General features: G+C 42.2%; 1 protein-coding gene across 16 annotated transcripts in view; it reads right to left on the bottom strand.

Moving 5' to 3' along the window:
- The window catches only part of ANK3 (ankyrin 3), a 536,318-nt gene that overhangs the window by 148,098 nt on the left and 368,360 nt on the right, over positions 1-19,860 (bottom strand). For all 16 annotated transcript variants that reach the window (XM_056107909.1, XM_056107905.1, XM_056107907.1 and 13 more), the window contains 7 exons: positions 18,198-18,395; positions 16,157-16,255; positions 11,399-11,497; positions 8,646-8,744; positions 4,780-4,977; positions 2,075-2,173; positions 1,694-1,792 (listed from right to left, as the gene is read on the bottom strand). In XM_056107909.1, the coding sequence (XP_055963884.1) occupies positions 1,694-1,792; positions 2,075-2,173; positions 4,780-4,977; positions 8,646-8,744; positions 11,399-11,497; positions 16,157-16,255; positions 18,198-18,395 (891 nt within the window). The remainder of the gene's footprint in view (positions 1-1,693; positions 1,793-2,074; positions 2,174-4,779; positions 4,978-8,645; positions 8,745-11,398; positions 11,498-16,156; positions 16,256-18,197; positions 18,396-19,860) is intronic.

Below are 19,860 nucleotides of genomic sequence, written 5' to 3'. Positions count from 1 at the left end.
TGGCGTACCAAATATGCCAAATACCAGTAACAATGATGGGTCTCATTCTCCTAAATAGCCTTGAATATAATCTCAGGGCTAGGATGAAAGAGACGTTACTGGGGCCTGCTCGAGGCAATCGACGAATAACAGGATGATGAAATGAAAATGAAATGAGTGAAACACCATGAGGTATAGTTATAGACTTACAAGATTCTATTTTGAACAAGGTTCTGATGCTGATCATATAAAACATGCCAATGACACCTTAGAATTTCTTTTGAGATAAGCAGAAAGAGAAAAGCATCTGTGAATGAGTACTGGGGACTATGATTCGGGTCTTAACCGCAGATTGCTCATTCCAGGGGGCACGGTGGGTCAGAAACCATACAGAAGGCAGAGGTTGCCATGCCACCCATCAGCCAGCCTCTTCTGACACTCCCAGTCCTGTTACTCACGGCAGGTCTTGATGTAATAGCACTTATCACATGAAAGGTATTTCTTCTAATAATTCAGTAATTTGTATAATGACAATGACCTCTAGCCACTTGGTCACCCACTCAATAATAAAGACACTCTATTCACCTATATTTATTTATTTGCTTTTTTTTAGGGGGGGTGATGCTCAGGGGTCATTCCTGGCTCTGCACTCAGGAATTACTCCTAGTGGGGCTTGGAGGATCATATGGGATGCTGGGAATTAAACCCAGGTTGGCTGCATGCAAGGCAAATGCCCTACCTGCTGTGCTATCGCTCCAGCCTCTATTCACCTATATTTAAATAACACCTGAGTACTATAATGCACGCGTGTGCACGCGCGCGCGCACACACACACACACGTACATGTATGTAACTTTTCTGAGAAACTGCCTAACAAGAAGATTCTCTGCTGTGAGAGAAAGTCTTGCTTTACATGAAGCTGATCCCAGCTGGAGTTTCTGCCCTCATGTCCCTTGAGCATGCCAGGGGTCACGCCTGAGGACAGGGCCAGGGCCTGATGTGGACCAATCCTCCTTTCACCATTCTCCTTGGTAATAACATAAAAGTTTATTAGATAAAATTGTATAAGATAAAATTTTATTAGATAAGCTTAAACTTTTAAACTAGAAAACCCAGTTTATTAGATATAAAAATGAGCTTGAAGACAATGTTTTGCAGTCAGGAAAATCTACCACATTTTAGATGCTTAACAAATTGGCATTTTCTGACTTCCTTAGGCTGTGCTTATGTTTATTATCTGGCTAATGTGCACTTCAAGTTCTTTTATATTGATTGGAAGCACCCTCGGTTGGTGCTCAGGACTTACTCTTAGCTTGGCTTTCGGGATCACTCCTGGCAGGCTTGCAGAACCTTATAGGGTGTTGGGGATTAACTCAGTCAGCCTCATGCAAGGCAAGCACCCTGCCCTCTGTACTGTATCTTTAGCCCCAGAGAACTTCAATTTTTTTCTCCTCATGCTCCAAGACATCCTGAATTTTCAAATAAATATTTATTGAGCACCAACCACATTAGATGACTAAGTAACTAAAGGCACAGATTTCCTAGGAAGCATTTACTTTCTTCATCATAAGATGTCCCTAAATTAGAATAGTGCCACAGATGAAGTCAAAGGACACACACACACACACACACACACACACACACACACACACATACACAGAGAGAGAGAGAAAACAATAGGTATTGCCTATCAGCGCAACTGAAGTACAGGTACCTTTGCGGCTGCATGAGGTGAGGCTCCTTGGTCCAAAAGCAGAAGCGCCACTTTCTGATTATCATAATGTGCAGCTACATGCAGTGGAGTTAGTCCGCTCTGAAACACGTGCAGAAACAACAACCAGTGTCAAGACCATGTGAAAATTAGAACCTTAGAATTTGAAGACAGCATTAGATTAGCTATCCATGAATTCTAACATAAATTCAATTCATTGCTATTGGGTATCAGCGTGGACCTTCACTTGCCTACTTCTCTCTATCCTGTGAAACTTAAGTATGTTTAGTTATTAGTTAGGTGGCTGTTGGTAATTATTAGTTCTTATTCTGTACCATGAGGTGACCTGATACACCTGATACCTGATGTCTGGTGACTGCTTACCTTTCCAGAAGCATCTGGAGATGCACTTTTCTGGAGCAGGAGATTTGCCACCTCAAGCTTCCCATATTTTGCTGCCACATGAAGGGGTGTAAATCCTTTCTGGAAAAAAAAAGAAACAAAAATAATGAAAAATAAAAGTTAGGTAAAATACCAATTTTCTGTAGTTGATGCATTATTTTAATGATTAAAGTTAAGTCTGCATATAAGGATCAAACCTGGGGCCAGACAGATAGTACAGGTGCTTGTCTTTCATACACTTGACTCTGGTTCAATCCTTGGCACTGGAAAAGTTCCCTCAAACACTGTCAGAGCTCCCTCCTGATCACAGAGCCAAGAACTGACCCTAAGCACTGCTGGTTGCCCCAGCGGCCCACCCTCCCCAAAAGATCAAAACTGACAGATAACAGCTTGAATTCCTTTGATTACAAAAACAAGCAGGACATCTAATGAGGCAGTGATCAATTTCCCTCTAATAACCCAGCCATACATACATGCCACTATTTGGGGGACTAACCAAGCATTTGATGTTGCAGTTTGGATTTGGGGGTTATTTAAGGGGCATCTGGGGAACTGATTATAGGAAGGAAGAAAAAGTTACAGGACACCTGGCGTAGTTGGATTTGGAGAGCTATGAACAATCCAGGGCAAATACGCACCTCCCCAAATCGCAAGGTGCCAGATGTACCAGCCTAGCATTGTTTCTTCCCCTTTCCATATTACATATGGCTATGGATGTTCCAGCCTCAGAAGCAGGGGCTAGAGAATCTCTCACTTTAGCTCTCTAAGGAGAACCCGATAACCACACATGGTTTAGCCCTAAGTGTGTGAGAACTAGATACTCAGAGTTAAGTAGTTGCTCTCTCTTGGTATAAACTCTGGATGATCTGGGTTATCAAACAATAAGAAAGCACTTCTAAGAATGGTCCAAGGTAAGTGACTGGGAGATCATCAGTGCATTTGACCTCATGAGACAATAACTGACCACAACCAATGAGCAGCTGTCATGATAGAAAAGCTAGAGTACTTGCATCACCCAAGACTGTGTTTTACATAATTGACGAGACCTGGGAACTTGATCTCTATATCTAAACTGTACCAGAGAGCATAAGGAGTCTCAGAGGGTGAAGTATGAAGCAGGCATCTTTTTATTCAGGTAGTTTCCAAGTGTTTGTAATTGTTCTTTGAATTGATCACAAATTCATCGTTCTTATTTGTGCTCCAATATGAGGATTCAACAAAATTCCCAGAAATTCCATGGCCAATTCCAAAAATTTCTAAGAAATACTAGGACCAATTCATTTTTATAGTCACTCTTGATATGCTTACATAGCATCATATGAAAAACGAGCTCTACATTTTATGTTCTTCACTTAAAGGGCAATAGTGTAGATAAAATTCTATGGTTGAGATTAGTACCAGGAATTTTGCTCCTTGGCTTGGAGGCCAGCTACACATGCTAGGGGAAAAGGGAGCTCAGATAGAGAAGGGAGCACCAAATAAAGGGTGTTGGGAGGATCCTCCCAGGATGGGAGAAGCATGCTGACAGTAGACCATAGACCAAACATGATTGCCACTCAGTGCCTCTTTTGCAAACCACAACAGCCAAAAGGAGAGAGAGAACAAAAGGGTATGCCTGCCACAGAGGCAGGGTGGGATGGGGGAGATGGGGGGTGGGAGGGATACTGGGATCCGTGGTGGTGGGAAATGGGCACTGGTGGAGGGATGAGTATTAGATCATTGTATAATTGAAACTCAAGCACAAAAATTTTAAGTCTACAACTGTACCTCATGGTGTCTAATAAAAATAAAAAACAATCAAAACAAACACTGTTCTCCCGTCGTTCATTGATTTGCTCGAGCGGGCCCAGTAATGTCTCCATCATGAGACTTGTTGTTACTGTGTTTGGCATATTGAATATATCAGGGGTAGCTTGCCAGGCTTTGCCGTGCGGGAGAGATACTCTCGGTAGCTTGCTGGGCTCTCTGAGATGGGTGGAGGGATCGAACCTGGCTCCACTCCACCGGGCTGGCTGCGCATAAGGCAAATGCCCTACCAAAAAAATACTATAAAAACATAGTGTAGATTAAATTCTAAAGCAGTGAAGTTGAGGTTTAAAAACAAAAAAATCAAAACACTGTATGAAATAATGAAAAAGGCAATAAACAAAAATAATCCAAGAAAAATAACTCTGAAAAATTTCTTTGGTTATGGAAATATTATAAATTTTTTAATCAGCTAAGATCTGATAAAGTGGTTTGCATACTTGGTTTCAGAAAAATACTCTAGGACTGGAGAGACAGTACAGTGGCTAAGGGGCTTGCCAATCAAGGTTCAATCCCTGGTATCACATGTGGTTCCCGTGAACACCACAAGAATGACCTCTGATTACAGAGCCTGGAGTAACCCATTTGCATACAGCTGGATGCAATTAAAACAAAACAAAACAAACCCCCAAACAAATTCTATATATCATTGTTCACTGTCCATACTGAGGAATTAATCCTTCCCCCACCCACCCCCATACACACACACTCACATTCCAAATTAGCCTTCCCCAACCCAGGGCCTTGCTGCCATGTTCAAGACTACCATAAGATCCCACTTGCAATGTTGTGGCCAAGCTTTTGTACTTATTATCATACTGGGAATTGGTTGAAGGAGGTACTGTCAGAGAACACCAGGATTTCAAAATACACTTTCATACCTTTGTTGTTATAGATAAAGATGCGCCATGATCCAACAGGAAAGCAGCCACATCCTCGTGGCCTTCCCGGGCTGAAAGGTGCAATGGGGTGTACCCAGATGTCGTGGCTGAATTTGGAGATGCTCCTTGCTGCAACAACTGCTGTACTATATCTGCCTTCCCCAGTCGGGCAGAAATGTGGAGAGGGGTTTGATCATCCTAAAGGACAGTACAAAATGCAAGAATGATGCTGCTAAGCACAGAAGGCGAAAGACAAATATCAGATTACCTAACTCTCATGTGGTGCTCACAAACAGACAACCATATCCACTGAAGCAAAGCTCATATTCTGCTGGCAGAATTGCAGTTACCATGTAGGGAGGAAATAAAAAGAATAGGACCTTGGACTGTGTTGAAGGGAGACTGTAGGTGGGCCTGGTATGAGAACACTGCATCCTGAAGATATAAGAACATTTACACTCAGCAAACTGATGAATTTTATTTATTTAGAGGACAAAATAAAACACATGGTGGTCATAAGTGACTCAAATACCCTTGGAGTAACTTACTATTATGCTAATGATGAGATACATCTCTATAAGTTATCCTTACTTGTACTTTATCAATTTTTAACCTCTGAAGATTCCTTTCTTGGGGGGAAAGGAGTGGGAGTGGGGGAAAGGGGGAGCGAGGGAGACAGGAAGAGAGGGAGAGAGTCAGAGGGAGAGAGACAGAGAGAGAGAGAAAACTGGTTGGGGACACACTGGTAGTGGGAAATGTACACTGGTGAAGGGACAGGTGTTGGAACATTGCATGACTGAAACCCGATCATGAACAACTTTGTAACCGTGCATCTCATGGTGATTCAATAAAAAAATTTAATTTAATTTAAAAAGGAGTTTAGTAAGAGTGAAGAGAATTAAGAAAATTTAAATGATAAAATATGAGTATAAAATATAAATTGTTTTATCATAAGAAAGGGAATATTGGCTTTATATCAGAAAATATTATATTGTAGATACTACTTAAGTGTCTGCATTAGTAAGTAAAAGATTACAATAAAAATCTCTGAATACTAAAAAAATATTATTTTGGGTGGGAGATAAGGAAAAACATTTTTTTCCATTTGGGGGAGAGTCATGCCTGGCCATGCTCAGGGCTTATTCCTGGGTCTGTGCACAGGGGATCATATGGGGTGCCTAAGATAGAGCCCAGGTTGGCTGCAGGCCAGGCAGGAGCCCTACCTGCTGTACTATCACTGTGGCCCCAGGGAAGTGGATTCTGATAAAACACAAATACCTGGATCGATATAAAAGCAGAGGAAATAAAATAAAATAAAGTAAAAGCAGAGGAAAAGGGGGAAAGTCCAGGGTTGTGCAGTTGTGTCTGCACAGAGGCTCTCAGACAAGAGCGCTGATGGTGGCTGAAAGCCGGCCTACCCTCTGCTCACCCAGTTCTGCCCTGCAGTCTGCCCAGTGTCTGCTTGGAGTTGACTTGGAGTGGAACTCACCCCAGGGAAAGAGGCATTTACTATGGCCTGTGGCCTTCTTCGGTTCTTACCTCCCTGCAGCTTTGGGTTCTGACCTTTCAAATTTGCCCTTATGAATGGATTTCCAGCGAGAAATACCCAACTGGAACATGAACATTTCAGGAAAAGGGCATGGGAGACAGCTCAAAGTGAGGAGCGTAAGCTTTGTATGTTGGAACCCTGGCTTCCAGACCCAGCACTGCGTAGTCCCCTGGGCACCAAAGGAGGCATACTCCAGGCATCAGGCCAGAAATACGTTCCCAAACAAATTTCAGGTCAATCTTTATGTAGAGAGGAAGCATATGGCACTTCTTTGTGAGGGTCTGCAGGGAGAGGGTCAGGGTCAGAGCAAGATCACCTTCAAATTAGTGGGAAGCATGAAAAGAGTTAGGGGAGGTGCCACAAGGAGTGCTGGGAAAAGAATGCTGAACACAAAGAAAACTCCCGGAAAACTCTGCTACTGCTGCCACTTCCACTACACACTTATTGAGCAGCTACACAGCCCAGGCTCGGAGAATTCTTTAGTCATGATCATAACCTGTGAGTTCCAACTATTATTATTCTTACTTTTTTTTTTAATGAGAGAACTAGAAAAGGAAAAGGAAAGAAAAAGATTGGTGTACCAGTGTTACACAGCTATAGCAGTGGACCAAGGTCACACCCAAACGGTTGGGTTGAGAAAGCCAAGATTTTAGACACAATATGCCGAAGAGTCTCCTTAGAGAAAGGACAAATCCTACCCTCAATTTCAGCTGGTGGGTAAAGCCTTTTTTCTTATTTTTTCTGCTTTTTGGGTCATATCTGGCGATGCACAGGGGTTACACTCAGGATGATTCTTGGCGGTGCTCAGGGGACCATATAGGATGCTGGGAATCGAACCTGGGTCGGCTACGTTCAAGGTAAACGCCCTACCTACTGTTATCGCTCCAGACCTGGTGTAAAGCTATTTTGGAGCAAGCAATGTTTCATATGTAAATAGCAATACTCATTAATGGTGAGTGCAACCGTGATTGAACATTTTATCTAACCAGTTTAGTACCTTAACCAACAGCATCTGAATTAGGCCCAGCACAGTACCAGTGGCTGCCTGTGCTTGGACATTAAGGTTTATTGGAACCTACCAGGCTCACTGGCCGTGCTCCATCCTCTCTCTCTGCTTGAGTTCTACAATCACAGAACTAAGCCATGGTGACAGAGACTATTCTCTTCCGGTAGGCATGTGCTAGTGACTTTATCAATTTGTACTATATTTTAACTATTTCAAACAACTAAACAATATATTATCGTGCCTGCTACTGAAACTGCTTAAAAAAAAAGATCTGCTTTCTCTTTACTTTGCCCAAAACAACCAACTAGATTATGTAAACAATGGAAATAAACCACTTATATGTTGTATTGGTGAAAGTCAAATGGTCATTTCTATTTCTTGACATGAATTCCCATTTTGATGCCCATACTGACTCCCTCATTACCTGCACAGTGTGACAGATAAAAAGGTTTCTCCTGTTGCCCAAGCCCACATGAAGAGTGAAACATACAAATCCATGAAACATACAAATCCATCCCAGACATTCCATAAAGACAGACCCCTGAAGCAAAGGGAGTCTGAGTTGCAACCTTTATGGCTTTCCAAATTGCAGAGAAAAGGGCTGTAATGATAGTAGAGTGGGTGAGGCATTTGCTTTGCACATGGCCAACCAGGTTTGATCCCTAGCATCCCATGTGGTCCCCCGGGCACTGCTAGGAATAATTCCTGAGTGCAGAGCTAGGAGTTACCCCTGAGCATCTCCGGCTGTGACCCCAAAACAAAACATAACCACAAAAATTGCAGAGAAAAAGTTAAAAAAAGACACTATTTTTCTCTTGGCAGTGACAGCTGCCATATATATATGTATATATATGTATATATATGCCATATATATGTTAATCAAAGAGATCTAAATTATGCTTGCAGGCTTGGCCTGTTCCAGTAGTTTTAGGTATAAGCTCTTCTTCAGAGAGTGAGAAGAATTTTGCACCAGATCTACGTCTAGCTCCGAATCTGTTAAAATGACCTAAGTGCCAAGGACACAAACTTCTTTCTGGCACAATGCTCTTTTTTTAAAAAAAAAAAATATTTGATTCTGTTAAATACTTGAATTAGGTACATATGCAGGAATGGGATTTTTAAAAAATGATATTATGCGGGTAAAGAATTTTGTCACTGAGGTTTTCCGGGGAGAGCGCATGTATAGGAGTGAAGGTCTTAAGCCTTTGCATGTTGTCTTAGGTTAGACACGCTTGATTTTCAAGCCTAACAATCAACTCCTCACCCCACTCTCTATCCCCTTTAGGAAAGGATTTTCCTCGTTGCACAGACCTTAGCTTTGGCTTCCACCTGAGCTCCATCTTGCACCAAATATCGCACAACTTCAGCTTGTCCTGACCGAGCTGCCATGTGTAGTGCTGTTTCTCCTCTCTGGAAAACGGAATCAAAAAGAAAATCACTGCAGATCAGAAGAACAGTGGCACACTTCATTTGCATGAAATTTATCACATTAGGATTTTCGCTACTGGCGAGGAAGCAAGACGGTCCTTACTGAAACTAATTTAGACAGATAGGAGGAGAGAGAATGAGAGAAGTATGTGTTCAAGAGAGAGCACAGGCTTCTCCAGAGTACAAAGAGATAGACAAAGAGAGAGAGAGATCATCAAGTGAGATGTGTTCAAGGGAGAACATGGGCTGAAGAACAAGCCATCACAGAGCTGTCTTATTATTTTTAAGTCACGGCACTTTTGAACTGTCGTAAGGAGAAAAAATTTAAATACCCAAGAATTATACAGGAACCTGTCACATGATGGAAAGACTTTTGTTCCCCAGGGGAGCTACATTACTAGCAGTGTCAGGGATATGGCTCAATTATCTCCAAGGTGACTTTTCCTCAGGGCTACTGGAGGTTGAAAGGTGAACTTCAAAGAGGTCACAGAGGAGGATAAATGGGTGAAGGGGAAGGTAGGGAAGGAATCAGAGTACCACCCCAGCCAGTCTGTGACTCCTGCAGGTGACTCGTACACAGGGCGGGATGGACACTGTACCATGTCAGACCTCCTTATTTCCCCAAAGCATCAGCAGTCTGGATGCTTGCGTGCCTTTCTTAAATACAGAATGCAAAACCAAGCACTGTAGCACTGTCCTCCCATTGCTCATCGACTTGCTCAAGTGGGCACCAGTAACATCTCACAACAAATTATGAAACTTGTTGTTACTGTTTTTGGCATATCAAATATATCACAGGGAGCTTGCTGTGCTTTGCTGTACGAGCAGGATACTCTCGGTAGCTTGCTGGGCTCTCCGAGAGGGGCAGAGGAATCGAACCCACGTAGGCCGCGTGCAAGGCAAACATCCTATCCACTGTGCTATTGCTCCAGCCTGCAAAACCAAATGCTTCGAGAATAATGCAGGCACCCCCAGGGTGCTATCTGGCTCCTCTGCTTGTGATCTTTGCTGTATTTTAGTAGATCAGCATTGTGTCTTTGAATGATGGCTTAAGGGGGTCATTTCTTTGCCACTGAGCTTTACAACTGCCCCCTTTTAACCAAAGACTTGTTCAGATGTACTACTCAATAACTTTTCTTTTTTTTACAATATAAAAAGCAAGTCAGGGCCAGAGATTTAGAATATAGTCAGGTATCTGCCTTGCATATGGTCAATCCAAGTGTGATCCCTGGCATTGCACATGGTCCCCAGAAGTGATGCCAAAAGAAATTCTGGTGCACAGAGCCAGAAGTAAGATCTGATAATTACCAGGCAGGATCCAGTAAAAATAAATAAATAAATAATATATATATATATATATATATATATATATATATAATAAAGTATAGGGGACAAGGGTTAAGACATTTCCCTTACATGCAGCTGACCCTGGTTTCATCTCTAGCACCACATGGTCCCCCAAGCACTGCCAGGAGCAGTCTTGGAGCACAGAGCCAGCAGTAGCCCTTGGGCACAACTGGGTATGTCCCCTCCACCCTCCAAACTAAATCTAAGGGATAGAAAGAAAGATAACTCAGCCAGTGGTGGAGCATTTGCCTTGCATGTGTAAAGCCCTGGATTTAATCTGTGACACAACACACAGACACAACATCAAAATGACCATCTTTAACTTCTTTGCTAAGTTGAGCTTTGTTCTACAGAAAATCCACTTCTGTGGAAGGTCAGACATACTTTGCATGAAACTTGTAGTGTGGAGAGAAAAGGCGCTGAACTGGTCCTTTATTTGTACCCAGGAGGACCGAACTGCAGAGAGCCCTGGGCCTGTTTCTGCCTTGTGGTGTGCTAATCTGGGAGGCAGAGCTTATCAGGGGCCCACCTCAGGGCCAGTGGGCAGGACCTCTTGATTTCTGACCCCTTTTCTGTGTCAAGAAAGGTGGGTAGGGCAACAAGACAAAATCTTGTTTTATTTTCAATTGGGGGGGGGGGGGAGTTCTGCATGGAACCAGCTGGCTTCCATAGGCCTGGGATCTGGTGTGTTAATATTATGATGCTGTCAGAATTTAAAGCCCATAAAACAATGCCAAGCGTTACACCCAGATGGGGATGGTAAGTTTGAACACCGAGGCTCATGGCTCTGTAGAGTCATGCTTTATGTGGAAAAGCATCTAAACATTTTGATCAACAAAATTCCTTGGGTTAGCTCTAATATGGCCAAACATTCTAGAGAGAAATTACTTTGTATTTACTTGAAACGATATAACGACACTTAAACAACCTTCTCAATGTCATATACAACACTCACTACTTCTACTATAAAAAACAAAGCAAGAAAAACCCCAGAAAGTGTCTCCCTCCATAAGACTTTTATTACTTGAAGTGTAGTACCCAGTGGTATATACCTGTAAGGGTAATGGACATAGTCTGTAAGTACTAACAAATTGTGACCAGTTTGTTATTGAACAGATCTTGCTTCTTTGAACTCAGGGAAATTAAAGGTAGTCTCAAAATCTGGTCTTTTAAGCGGTCGAAGAGTTGTTAATGTAATTATAATAAACATAAATAGATACAAAGAATTATTACCAGTTATAACCATACCTCTTTAATTGACCTTAAACTTCTTTCTGAAGACTACTTACCACATTGGTGGTATTTGGTGAGGCTCCATGATGCATTAGCTGTGATACAATATTTACATGTCCCATGAAGGCAGCAACATGGATTGGGGTAAGGCCAGACTATAGAGAAAAGAGGGAGATGGTGGTTTATTGCAGAAAGGATTTCCCTGCCTGCCTCGGTGTTATCAGTCAATTCATGAATGATGAATTCATTCTTCCATCCACTCATGCACTAGTTATAACCAGTCTAGTGGCAACATCAGAAGATAGCATTAAATTTTCCATGAGATCAAATATTCTATAAGGCATATGTAATATTAATCATGTCCCTAAAGCACGTTTTGTGATTATGAAAGGCATATGGAATAACATTAGGGGGAAAAATTTCATACATTTTACATCTATCTATAAAAATAATTTAGGGGCCAGGGAGATAGTACAAGGGTTAAGACACTTGCTTTGCATACAGCTGACCTACCTCAGATTCCTGTCACCACATATGGTCTCCTGAGCCCAGTTGGTTTAAGGAGGGAGATGGGATCTTTCTTGAGCACAGAGTCAGGAATAAGCCCTGTGCACTACCAGGTGTGGCAAAACACCCCCAAACATGAAAATTTAGAAAAATAATTAAGAAAAAATTTTTTGAATATTTCCTGCTTTGCTACTAAACCTTCCCTACGATATGATTGTGTGTTTGGGAGGGGATGAACAGAGACACATTAGTAACAAAAAGACTTTTATATCAGATTATATTCTAGTCTTTAAAAATTACTTCTATCCACTTAAAATCAAAGGATTACATTATACAGGGAAGCATAGCATTTAGGCAGCAATTCCCACTCATAAAACAAGGAATTCAGGGGGCTGGAGCAATAGCACAGTGGGTAGGGTGTTTGCCTTGCATGTGACCAACCTGGGTTTGATTCCCAGCATCCCATATGGTCCCCTGAGCATTGCTGGGAGTAATTCCTGAGTGCATGAGCCAGGAGTAATCCCTAAGCATCGCCGGGTGTGATCCAAAAAGAAAAAAAAACAAATAAACAAGCAATTCAGCATTAAGAATTTTAATCACCAGGGGGCTGGAGTGATAGCACAGTGGGTAGAGCATTTGCCTTGCACATGGCTGACCTGGGTTCAATTCCCAGCACCCCATATGGTCCCCCAAGCACTGTCAGGAGTAATTCCTGAGTGCATGAGCCAGGAGTAACCCCTGTGCATTGCTGAGTGTGACCAAAAAAGCAAAAAAAAAAAATTTAATCACTTAACTTTAAAAGAATTCTAAATTAAGCTGATTTAATTAAAGCACATATTACAATAAACATGAGGTTATAAACTTAATTTTTATATTTTTTCAAATCTTAAACACAAATACATAAGTTTTTTTTTTGTTTTTTAATATTTGTGCTTTTTCTGTGGTTAGTGTTAAAATTTTTTAAAAATTCTGCTTATACTCAACATCAGACCAGAAACCATAAGGTACATTGAAGACAAAGTTGGCAAAACCCTCCATGACATTAAAGCTGCCACGCCACTGGCCGAGCAAGTGAAAACAGACAAAGATAAATGGGACTACCTTAAACTAAGAAACTTCTGCACCTCCAAAGAAACAGTGACCAAAATACAAAGACAGTCTACAGAATGGGAAAGGATATTCTCCGAATACACATCTGACAAGGGGTTGATATCAAGGATATACAAAGTACTGGTTGAACTCCACAACAAGAAAACATCCAACCCCATCAAAAAATGGGGCAATGAAATGAACAGAAACTTTCTCAAAGAATAAATCTGAATGGCAAAAAAGCAAACGAGAAAATGCTCTACATCATTAATCATCAGGGAGATGCAGATCAAAACCACAACGAGATACCATCTCACACCTCAGAGACTGGCCCACATTCAAAAGAACAAAAGCAACCAATGCTGGCGCGGATGTGACGAGAAAGGGACCCTCCTTCACTGCCGGTGGGAATGCAGACTGGTTCAGCCCTTTTGGAAAACAGGATGGACGATTCTCAAAAAACTAGAAATTGAGCTCCCATTTGACCCAGCAATACCACTCCTGGGAATATATCCCAGAGAGGCAAAAATGTATAGTCGAAGTGACATCTGCACTTGTTTGTTCATTGCAGCACTCTTTACAATAGCCAGAAACTGGAAGAAACCTGAATGCCCAAGAACAGATGACTGGTTAAAGAAACTTTGGTACATCTACACAATGGAGTACTATGTAGCTGTTGGAAAAGATGAAGTCATGAAATTTACATACAAGTGGTACAATATGGAAAGTATCATGCTAAGCGAAATGAGTCAGAAAGAGAGGGATAGACATAGAAAGATTGCATTCATCTGGGGGATATAAAGTAACAAAGTATGAGATTAATACCCAAGAATAGCTGAGATCAGCACCAGGAGGATTACTCCATAGCTTAGAGGCCAGCCGGGCATTCTAGGGAAAAGGGCAGCTCAGATATAGAAGGGAGCACCAAATAAAGGGTGTTTGGAGGATCTTCCCAGGAGGGGAGATGCATGTTGAAAGTAGACTATGAATTGAACATGTTTGCCATTCAATGCCTCTTTTGCAGACCACAACACCCAAAAGGAGAAAGAGAACAAAAGGGAATGCCCTGCCACAGAGGCAGGGTGGGATGGGGGGGATGGGGGTGGGGGGTATATGATCCATGGTGGTGGAAAATGGGCACTGGTGGAGGAATGGGTATTTGATCATTGTATAATCGAAACCCAAGCACAAAAGTTTGTAAATCTACAGCTGTACCTCATGGTGTTTCACTAATAAAAATTAAAAAAACAAAAAAAAACAAAAAACAAACAAAAAAATTCTGCTTATAAAATAAATACCATAACCTCGTTAAAATGTCTAATATGACTAGAAAATGTTAACCTGGTTTTTAAAAAAAGGGTTACAGGAGTTATTAATCTCAAAGGAAAGTTAAGAAATGTAAAAAATATGTGAAAGGAATTCTGAAGAGATATCTGACTTCAGTGAAGAATCAAAAAAAAATAAAGACGTTTGGTAACAGCAGGGGGCACTGTTGGAACGTAAATGAACTACACTCACTTGGTCAGAACTAACTTTCAAGAGAAGCACAGAGCAGGAAGCAGAACTTCCTAAATCACTGGTGGACATCTCTGGAACCTTAAGCTTTAGACCAAAATCTACTTCTATTTCAGAACCCATTCAGGTTTTCAAACAGAATTACCATGTCTTGAGAATAAACTTATTTTATAATTAATATGAGCTAACATGAAGCGGGTAGGGCGTTCGCCTTACAAGCGGCCAACATGGCCGACCCGAGTTCGATTCCTCCGCCCCTCTCGGAGAGCCCGGCAAGCTACCGAGAGTATTTGATATGCCAGACACAGTAACAACAAAGTCTCCAATGGAGACGTTACTGGGCCCGCTCGAGCAAATCGACGATCAACGGGAGGGCCTTTACCTTACCTTACCTTACCTTACCATGAAGTCATATGACTGATGAATGAACAAACCAGTGTTAATATTGTCAAGCACTTACTACTTAAAAAGTCAAATATGCTACAGATCAAGGCACGTATTTGACTTGCAAATAAGAAACTGAAGCAAAGCAATAAATTGATGACCACTTCTTATTTTTACATTTGCATCAAATCTTTATCGGTGCATTCAATAAACCTTTACTGAATGATCTAGGCTGGGAGCTACTCTCTTGTGGGTAGAGGACATGCACAAGACTCAGATCTGCCTGGAGGGCACCTGCAGATTTGGGGTAGGCGGACAGGGAGAAGAGGCTGGTTCAATAATCTCGACAGCAGGACCAGCTCCTGGGAGGAACGGAGAAGTTTCCTAGAAAACAAAGACCTCCCAGATCTGGTCCTGAAGGGACCCCCCCGGCAGAGTGGCTAGAACACAGAGAGTGCAGAGGTACTAAAGGTGAATGAAAGTACGCTTAGTCCAGGGAAGTGCTGACTGCTAAAATCCAGAGACCAAGTTGGTGAGGGGCGTGGGGGCAGGGCTGGGCCGGGGTTGGGGGTGGAATGGGGAAGGTGTGGACGGGCAAATTCCAGGCCCTGCATGCTGTGTTAGAGGTTCAGCCCTGATTCCGCGGGGTTGATTCTCTGAGTTCCAAGTTGGCTTGTGCAAGGGAAAGCACAGACAGATGACTGCTTCACAAATGCCAGCAATTCTGTTTCATGGGGTCTAAGTTTTTCTCAAGAGCAATTCTCACTTCACAAACATACAGCAGAAGTTGACAGGAGCAGAGACTCTCAGTCTTAGACCCTCCAACGTTTTGAGACAGATGATTTGTTGGAGGAGGCTATGACATTGGACCCTGTAGAATATTTAGCAACACTGCTGTCCTTTAGCCAAAAGACACTAAAAGCACCCTCTAGATGTGATAATTTAAAATACTGCTAAACAATGTTTGGGGGATGAGTGTGTGTGTGGGGGTGGGGGGTTGGGGAATAGGGGGTGGTCACTCCTAGTCTAGGAGCACTGTATTATAGGATTTCAAGGAAATGGTGTTTCCAGTGATGATGCCATTCAGCCCTGTGCATGATTCATGAGTTTTGGATTATGCTTTGAGTCACGGTAATGTATATGCACTCATCCATCCACATTCTGGTTTGCTGTCTTAAGAAATGGCATCCTCCTGGAGGAAAGTGAAGGAATCACAAAAAGAACCAGGCTGGTCCTTAGGGATGGCAGATGGCGCGGGACTTCACTGCTGCTATACTCTCAGCACACCCTGGGAATCCCAGAAACCCTCCCACACTCACCTCGGTTACGGCTTGGATAGATGCACCGTGCTTTAGAAGGAGTTCCATTACTTTAATTCGATTTTTCTTGCAAGCAATATGAAGAGGAGTAAAGCCATTCTGTAATGGACAAAGACATACATCTAGGTAACTACCTTCCACTAAAATCCATTTCTACCAATGTATGGCAAAATATTCATATAAGAGATGTTCTATAAGGGTCTGGAAAGAATAAGAACGTTAAACAGAATGTAGATTCTTCTTCTCTGGAAGTACAATTATTTGAGCTGCTACTAGAAATTCAAAGTACCTTGGTGGTCATCATAAATGGGAAGATAATTCCTATCATAATTTCTGGTGGCTTAGGCAAAACAATCATGCATCTCTTAAGATTATTTTGTACTTGAATCATGGTTTCAAATAGTATGCCTGACTTAAAATATTTCTCCTTTCAGTCAAAACTTTGCTGTCACCCTTTAGGACAATCACAAGGCCACTTCCTAAACATGTTCATTGCTGCCAGCTTTATGTATACAATGAGTACGGACTCCCAGGAAGCAGAAAGTTAAATAACCCAACTTTATCAGACTCACTTGGCTTCAGGCTTAATAAGAAAAAGAAGTCCTGCTTTTTAACAAATCACCAACCAAACTGTTCTGACTGAGCACTGAGACTATGGATGACACAATCTCAGAGTCTACTATAAATTCGGTCAGTCATGGCAGCGGCTTCCCTGCACATTGATCCTGGGACCATGTGCCTGACCAGAGTCCATTCAAGGCTGACCAGCTCTGACCTCTGCACCAGTGAGAGCAAAGTGAGAATTGAAGTCCATGCCCAGTTGTAAAGATTTTTTTTTTTGCTTCTGGCAGTGCTTGGGGGACCATACTGTAATATCGCTCAGGCCCCAAGATTTTTTTTTCCTTATAGGGTAAAATTGAACCGTGATTTCCCTCCTTCTCAAGATTCACAAGTCTGCTTAATATAGGGGGAAGGTCAACAGCCTTAAAAAAGTGACTCTGGGGAGAGCTCTCAGGAAGACAATAGTAATGACTGTGCTTGGGGTTGAAAGACCTCTTCTCTCCCCCAGCTCTCTGACCCACTTCGAATTCCAGGACGTGCAGAACACTGAAGGGCAGAGCCCCCGGGAATGGCTGAATTCACCCATGGAAAAAAACAGAATCACTCAGAAGGCTCAACTGCTGCTACTTTTCTCTATAGCAAAGTCACAAGTTCCTCAGAACATTCTAGTAACTGATTTTTGCCCCCTCAATATGGATACTGACTCTGAACCAAATGTAAATGCTCACCAAATACAAATCATTTAAATTTTTTCCAGACACAACAAATGCCATCTGACTGCAAAACCCAAACCATAGCAGAGCTAAGCAGCACTTTATTCCAGGAGTTCAGATTATACATAAGACCAGAAGTTTGGCTCTTCAGAAGGAAAATACTTGAATAGAGTATTTAGGGTCTTAGAGATAGCACAGCAGGTAGGGAACATCCCCAACAAGTGGTTCATCTGAGTTCAATCCCTAGTACCCCAGATGGTTCCCCAAGTCCCATAGGACTGATCCCTGAGCACTGGGGATGGTCTGAAAACCAAAATAATAATAAAAATAAAAAAGAATCATTAACACAGAACTTCTGCTCACAGATTTAAGAGAACATACATATGCTTCTCATATTTAAGACAAAGTGTTTTGACCATGTCACCTCCTGTTTCATGATCTCAGAGAAAACTTTCAGAGCACAGAATTAGAAATTTACCTTCGTTTATCTTAAGAGAGGCTCACCTTTTCAGTACCTTTACACACGGACAGGCTTGAGGTTTCATGTACAGAAGACTCACTAGTATGAACACACATAGGCATTAATGACGTAGCCTAATTGGTATTGTTCATTTCAGAAATAGAAGGTGTACGAACTCCCTGGGAATAACATTCACCAGACACTCACTTCGCCTAACCAGACCTCCCAATTTTACCTCCTCAGAAGAAATTTCTCCACAGTCATCAGAAAGACAATGCATGTTGCACTGGCTGGCTGGACCACTCACCAGGGCTTTGGCATTGGGGTTAGCTTTCTTGTCCAGGAGAACCTTGGCCACTTTGTAATGGCCACAGTGGGCAGCGACGTGCAGGGCAGTCAGGTAGTCATTGGTGACATCGTCCACGGGCACGTTATGCTGAAGGAGCAGCTGGACACAGTTTAAATGATCCCCTTGTGTGGCCATGTGCAGTGGAGACAGTCCGTTCTGGAACACATGAGAACATCAGAGTTTACCGGCCACCTTTCAAGCACAAATGTGCCAAGCACAAAATACACTACACATGTGGAAAGATGAAAACATGGGAAGATTTGCACGTGGGAAGGCTTCTGTTCTTACAAGGTTTTGCCAACTCTTCATGAACGAAATCTACTTTTAAACGTAGCTCTCTCTGAGGCTGGGACGTGGTTCTGTGGAAGAGCACATGCCTGTGGCGCTGGGCTCAACCCCAGGAGAGGGCATGAGCTCATACATGCACACGCTCAGACCACTCAGTCCTCTCATTTATAGAAATGGAAAAAATTCACAATTCTATATTAAAAAAACGCCTATTCTACTTACATATATACATTTTCAACTCCGAAATCTAAACTTTTACCAAATGTTATTTCATACTTGGATCGTGTTATGGTAATAATCGAGTCTCACCTGTCAGATGGTTTTGATTTTCTTAAAAATGAAATTTTGTAGGTCAAAACCATATAGTTATCACTAATTGGCCCTTAGTGATTTATTTTCTGATCATTCTATTTGCCAGTTCTTAAAGTTTTGTGGAATAAGTAATATAAAGTAATTTGTTATATTGTGCCTAAAAGGGCAGGATGGGGTTGGGGGGGAAACTGGGGAACAGAAGGTCACACGGGTGGTGTTGAAACACTAAATGCTTGAAACAACTGTAGAATGGACAAATTTGTAAATCACGGTGCTTTGAACAAAAATAAATAAGAAGAGAACACAACTCAATTTCTTTGATTTAAAAATAGTGTTAGTTGATCTAAGATCCACTGTATATTACTTTCCCAAAGAACCAAATAAAAGCACTTATTTTACACACGCACACAAAGGTATACACAACTGTTAATGGTTGGTTTTTCTGCAAATCATTCCTCCGGGGTGGTCGCTTCCCTGCACCTCTATTTGTGTTCCTCACCTCCAGAACTGCTTGTCCTGTTTGGCTGAAAATCTCTGGGAGTGACTCCAGAATCCACTGAGTCATTCCCCTGATTTCTACTTAGAAGGCTCCCTCACCCCAAAATATAATTGAGAGAAGAAATGAATGGGGTAAAGGGTAAATAACACCTTCATTTCCTTATTTATTTATTTATAGCTTTTTGGGTCACACCCAGCTGTGCACAGGGGTTACTCCTGGCTCATGCACTCAGGAATTACTCCTGGCGGTACTTGGGGGACCATATGTGATGCTGGGAATTGAACCTGGGTTGGCCGCATGCAAGGAAAACACCCAACCTGCTGTGCTATCGCTTGAGACCCTGGAAAACTTATTTTTAAAAGATAAAATAACATTTAGTGTTTAGTACACATTTCCTGGGCTGGAGCGATTGCTCTGTACATGGCCAACCTGGGTTCGTTTCCTCTGTCCCTCTCCGAGAGCCCGGCAAGCTACCAAGAGTATCCCGCCTGCAAGGCAGAGCCTGGCAAACTCCCCGTGGCA

Source organism: Sorex fumeus, unplaced genomic scaffold (assembly GCF_029834395.1).
Source record: "Sorex fumeus unplaced genomic scaffold, SorFum_2.1 ptg000183l, whole genome shotgun sequence".
Taxonomy (NCBI): domain Eukaryota; kingdom Metazoa; phylum Chordata; class Mammalia; order Eulipotyphla; family Soricidae; genus Sorex; species Sorex fumeus.
This window is presented reverse-complemented; position numbering and strand designations above follow the sequence as displayed.